The 5,972-nt window shown below is 40.0% G+C and overlaps 1 protein-coding gene across 1 annotated transcript in view; it reads right to left on the bottom strand.

Annotated features, from left to right (window-relative positions):
* The window catches only part of Ssmem1 (serine rich single-pass membrane protein 1), an 11,843-nt gene that overhangs the window by 2,462 nt on the left and 3,409 nt on the right, over positions 1-5,972 (bottom strand). The window contains exon 2 of the mRNA XM_031381419.1: positions 1,530-1,584. Within this exon, the coding sequence (XP_031237279.1) occupies positions 1,530-1,584 (55 nt within the window). The remainder of the gene's footprint in view (positions 1-1,529; positions 1,585-5,972) is intronic.

Genomic DNA, 5,972 nt, shown 5'->3' with positions numbered 1-5,972 from the left:
TTAACTGCTGAGCTGCCAGATTTATCATCTCTCTTTTGCAATGACTGTAAAAGTCTGATGCCATTTTTGAGAAATACATTCAGATCTTGTACTTCATGTGTCGTCTCTGCCATCATTTCTTTGCCTATGCCTTGTTGACCTGACTAGGACCCCTGTTTCTCCTGCGGGTTGAGGGAGGCCCAGATCTGCCGGCCTGTGGCAGGAACTCACTCTGTCGAACTCAGAAATCCGCCTGCCTCTGCCTCCTGCCTCTGCCTCCCAAGTGCTGGGATTAAAGGCGTGTGCCACCATTGCCTGGCTCACATACATTCTTAATATCACTTTTGAACTTTGGTTAACCCTGAATATGAGTTTACAGATGGGAAAGTCTCTAGAGAAGGACCTTTCCCCTTTATCTTGAAGTCTCAATGACTCCAGTGTATGTATGAGAGTGATTTGAGTAGCGGGAAGCCTCCCTCTTCTGTCCATGTTCTTTTCTATACTGACGTTGGTTTGTACCAGCTCAAAAATCCTGATAAATTTTTGGAAATTTTTTGAGATGGTTAAACATCATTACTAAACAAATTATACAAATTTACAATTAAGTCAATCTACCAAAAAGGTGATAATTACTTAATGCCCATAATTTCCTAATTTATCTTACTACTACGGTTTCTTATGCTGTGTGCTTTCAAAGCTGTTTATCTAGGTGCCGGAAGTACTATTTAAGGATGTGTTATTATTGTACATCTGTCTCTAATTCTGTTCCATGACAATATGTTGCCAGCTCAAAACCATTATTGAAGTGAGCATTTACCTGGAAACCAGCAAAAAGATCAGGACTTAGTGTATGCTTTCACTGATTGCTTGGGGCTTAGAAAATGATGGAAAATGTGTTCCTAATGTAAATTTAATTGTCATGCCTGCAGCCTAAATTGTGACTAACAACTCAAAATTAAAAGGTATTATTCCAGTGTTCTGAAGTTATGACTCACTTCAACAAAGAAGCTGCATGGACAACCGAGCTGAGTTCCAACATAACATCTCTGTGGTGCTTCTTAACTTTGAAGACAACATTCATGCTAACACTACACTCGCTCAGTAATTTATAATTATGGGATAGCGTAGGAGGCAAGGGTTTAGCAAAAATCACAAAGAACACTGTGTGTGAAATCAGTAGTCCACTGAGAACTTAACACAAGGAGTGCTGTATACATCTTTATAATCTGTGGGGTAGAGCTCTTTCGTATCAATACATCTTATAAACACTGTAGGCACACACATTGTCTATTCGTAAAGCTTTGTTAAGGCAAGTGCTGAGACCTATCAACAAAGTGAGCCCTATCTGCCAGGAATTTGTAGTTCCTGGGTGCCCTGTGGGGGAATCCAAGCTCACGCAATGGCCTTTACTGGTGTGTTGAGGCCTTGGAACCTCTCTGCCTTTCACATCTGCTAGCCACTCTCCACACTCAGTGACACAACCCTCTCTCATAGCCCAACTCCAAGCACCCCGACTCTCAGAGCCTGACTTCGAGCACCCCGACTCTTACCTTTACTTAGTGAAGTACTGGTCCCACTGTTTTCGTCCCTTTTGTTCTCAGACATCTGTTTCAGAAATACAGGAAGATGGACTCAGTCAGCTGCACTGCATTAACATCTACTTGTTAAACCATTGCCCAAGGCCCTTCCTTAAGGTCTAACTTTAAACAGTCAACCCTGTTAAATGAGTCCACATGAGGTCCTGTTACCGGAACCCACCTCCACCATGAGTTCAGGAGAACCCACCTCCACCATGAGTTCAGGAGAACCCACCTCCACCATCAGTTCAGGAGACCCCACCTCCACCATCAGTTCAGGAGACCAGGCTTTGATGGCAGACCCTACCAAAATAATTTAACCAAGCAAAACTGAGCAGAGACACAGGGAAAATAACACTCAAGGGGTAATAAAGTTTTTTGATCACTTACATTATAGACCAGTTTCATTTAGAAAGAGATTGGGGGCCTGGCAAGATGTGCCAGTGGGTAAAGCCACATGGTGATAAGCCTGACAGCCAGAGTTTGATCCCTGGGACCCGGGTGGTAGAAGAGAACTGATTCCCAAAAGTTATCCTCTGACCTCCATATGTGTACCCTACCCTCATTGCACAGGCTCATGCTCACACAGACATGTGGACACATACACAATAAGTAAATAAATATAAGAAAAAATTTAGAACAAGCCAGGGGGTGGTAGCACACACTTTTACTCTCCGTACTTGGGAGGCTGAGATAGTCCCATCTCTGAGTTCAAGGCCAGCCTGGTCTACAGAGTTACTTCCAGGATGGCTAGGGCTACACAGAGAAACCCTGTCTCAAAAAAAAAAAATCCACAAAAACAAAACAAAACAAAACAAACCGAAACAAACAAAAAGAAAAAACAAAACAAAGCTCTCCATGGTGATCCTCTCCTGCAATGTTGCTGCTCTGAGGCTCAGATGGGAGGATCGTGAGTTCAAGGTTAACTTAGGCTACAATCCATAAGAAATACTGTCTACATACAAAGAAATATTGATTGTTTTTCAGCTTTTCTCCAGTTGGCAACCATAATGTGCTATCAGTGAGCCTGGTCACCAGGAGAGCTGGATTTCTTTCATAGTTCTAACTCCTGCCTTCCCCCATACTGTTAATAATCTCTCCAGATCTCCACATTAGCATTCCATTTTCTGAGTCTGAAAATGATTGCACGAGAAGATACTTACAATTGTATCTGACATGGTCGCACTATAATTTAATTAACCATTATCTACCTTTGAATGTTAAGTTCTATGCTGCCCTAACATGTAGGAAACAACAGTATCAGGAATGACTTAAGAAATACTCACTTTTTTTCCCTTTGAGACAAAAGTCTCACTATGTAGCTGAAGCATGACCTTGAATATGGGATCCTCCTGCTTCAACCTCCTGAGTTCTGAGATTATAGAAGTGCCACCATGTCTGGCACTCATGAACACATTTGACACACTTTCTCAGGGAATTGTGTAATTTCCCACACAAAACCAACCAACCAACCAAACAAGCAAACTACACAAAGCTTTGTACATAGAAATACTCGTTATAGTATAATTAAGAATAACATAGAACTTAAATTCAAAAGTAAATAATGATTAATTGAATTATGCTGTGATCATGTAGGATGAAGTTGTAAATATCTTAAGTATATCATAATGTAAGGAAATGTTCATTGGGCTAAAATCAAGATGCAAGTTTATATGTAATAGTATGACCACAAGTTAGTTAATGACCTGCAAAAACTTCAAGGGACATATGTATGTAAGAAACATGTATGAAGCAAAGGCTGGCTTCAAATAGTTAAAATAGTGATTTTAATCCTTTTTTCAAATTGTCTATAGTTAGGAAACATGATTTGTACAGAAGGTCAAACTTATTTAGATTGAAAGCCTGAATGTGTTATTAGTCTTGAATTTTTAGCTTTTTGAGACAGGGCCTCATATAGCCCAGCTGATCTGGAGGTAACCACGTAGCCAAAATGACCTTGAGCCTCTGGATCCTCCTGCTTCCACCTCCCAAGTACTGGTATTATACGTGTATGCCACCTGGCACATACTTTAATAGTTCTATCAGCAAAATCTACAATCCCTCATTGCTTTTTCTGTCTTTAATAGGATAGTCCTTGCTTTTTTTTTTCTTCATTACATTAACCTGAATATTACATTATTCTGAATATTTTAAGACTGAAGGTATCTTTAAAGATACATTTTTTTAAAATGTGTTAGAGCTCTGTACATGTTTTAACTTTGACATGTATGGAGAGAGTTATTAAAGACTGGATGTGTAAACCTAGATATTAATGGTACTTGGTGACGTGATCCCCACGCAATCCGGGCAGTGCCTGTTTAATTTTGCCCATGGTCCTGTAGTCTTTCGTTCTGTAGCATGTACTTTTATAGTTGCAGAGGAGAGGTGTTTAAAAGCACATATTAAGTTTATATCATTAGGTTTATAATCACCAGAGAGAGCTTCCACATTGGTTATCAAATCAAAATATAACTACAAAATCAAAAGAAAGATTTTTGCATTCAACTAAGTGGAATTGTATGTGTTGTGGTTACCACAAGCATTTCATTAACTTTCTTGTGTGACTAAGTGAGGGAAAGTAGTGACAGCAGCTCCTCTGAGGGCAGGGCAGAGGAGGAGGGCCATCCCACCCTCCCCCCACCCCCCCACCCGACGCCCATCCCTCTCTCTCCCTCTCTCTCTCTCTGCCATCTCCTCATGCCAGTCAACACCTTCTAAACTCAATTTCTACGTAGGCAAAAATAAGGATTTCAGATTAATATTGATCCAGCAAAACAAAACCAGCACTAGCAGTCTTAGCAGATATTAAACAAGCAGGCTACCTGAACAGAACAGCTCGATTCTGAAAACAAAAGGAGAACACACATCTGTTTTAAAAAGTGACAAATCCAGAGGTAATCAGCATGTTGCATGTTGGAGGATAATGACCACCACATTTCCACCTCACTTATGGATGGCTGCTTTAAGGTCTGTACATAGAGGCCTACAGTTTCACAGAGAAAACGAAGAAGTTCAAAGTGAGGGGAAAATTCCATCCTCCACGACCTGCTCCTATGATTCTCAGATTTCAAATCTGGGACCCTTCAGGAGAAGCCTGCCAACCAATTGTAGCTGCCACAGGGCACAAAGTGAAAGACGAAACCTCTAAGATAATTAAGGTTTTAATCAGTGCTGAATAGATCTAATTCAACATTTCAAGGTCTGCTTTGAAGTAAACAAATAGTACAGCAGGAAATCTGGATCCATTTTCCTCCTGTCACTCTTGTCACTAACCACTAGTGTGACATTGGACAAGTCACTTAAATTCCTTGGGCCTTATCATCAACAACAACAACAACAACAAAACCTTGCCTACAGACAGAAGGCTGGACCATATGCTCCCCTGCAGTCCTTAAAGCATAGCTCTATGACTCCAAATTGCTGATGTAAGCAAGAGAACTAAAGAATAGCTGAATAGCTAGACCTCTTAAACAGTCTTCATGATGAAATTCCAGTGATCAATTTCAATTTCTTGTTAATTTTCTAAAGTAGCTTTTCTTGCCAAGCCAAATTCAATATACTTAGCTAGGGAGTCTAAAACACATATAAGCTATCACTGTTCTAATTCTCCTTCTGGCAAAGTGTTTACCTTAAGAAGCATTTAGACTTCAGATAAAACTTCTTGGCCAGGAGGTAGTAGGGGAAAGAGACTTTTTATTATTAGTATAATGGAATCTACCTGGCATTGAAATAACAAACTTTCTCTTCTTCTACATCTGAAGCTGATGGAGCATTCAATCTTGCTGACCACTGGCAGCGGTAGGCTCTGGCTGCAATGCTAAATGGTGGTAGTAGTTTGATTAATTACCAGCCCAGTATTAATGGCCAGAAAAGAGTCTGTATCAGCAATTTATAAGAGGTTGGTTGCTCATAATATGTTGAGGGCCACAGCCTTGATGATAAAACGGACTATGACATTCCTAAGCTTCTAGCATTTTCTCTTGCTGATCTGTGACTTTACCTCTGTTTAGTTTAGTTCTGTATCTTAATTCTATACAGAAAATATATTGCTGCATTTTAACCACTTGCCAAATCCTACCTGTGTTCTATCGATAACATTTACACCTTTGATTACAGAATGATATGGCTAGAAGAGGGATTTGAAAATCAGTAATCAGTAGAGAGATTTATCTCAGCATTACACAGCATATGAACAGAATGCAAATAATCTAAAATTTCAACTGCAGAAATTTTATAGTACAAGACAGAAAAATTACATAATAGAAAGTGTTGTAGAGTGACTATGTCATTTACAAAACATCTAAGTTTAAAAGTCAGGATATGAAAATACATACAATAGAAGCTAGACAGCCGGGCAGAGGTGGCGCACGCCTTTAATCCCAGCACTTGGGAGGCAGAGGCAGGTGGATTTCTGAG

The sequence above is a fragment of the Mastomys coucha genome, unplaced genomic scaffold (assembly GCF_008632895.1).
Source record: "Mastomys coucha isolate ucsf_1 unplaced genomic scaffold, UCSF_Mcou_1 pScaffold20, whole genome shotgun sequence".
In the NCBI taxonomy this organism is placed as follows: Eukaryota; Metazoa; Chordata; class Mammalia; order Rodentia; family Muridae; genus Mastomys; species Mastomys coucha.
This window is presented reverse-complemented; position numbering and strand designations above follow the sequence as displayed.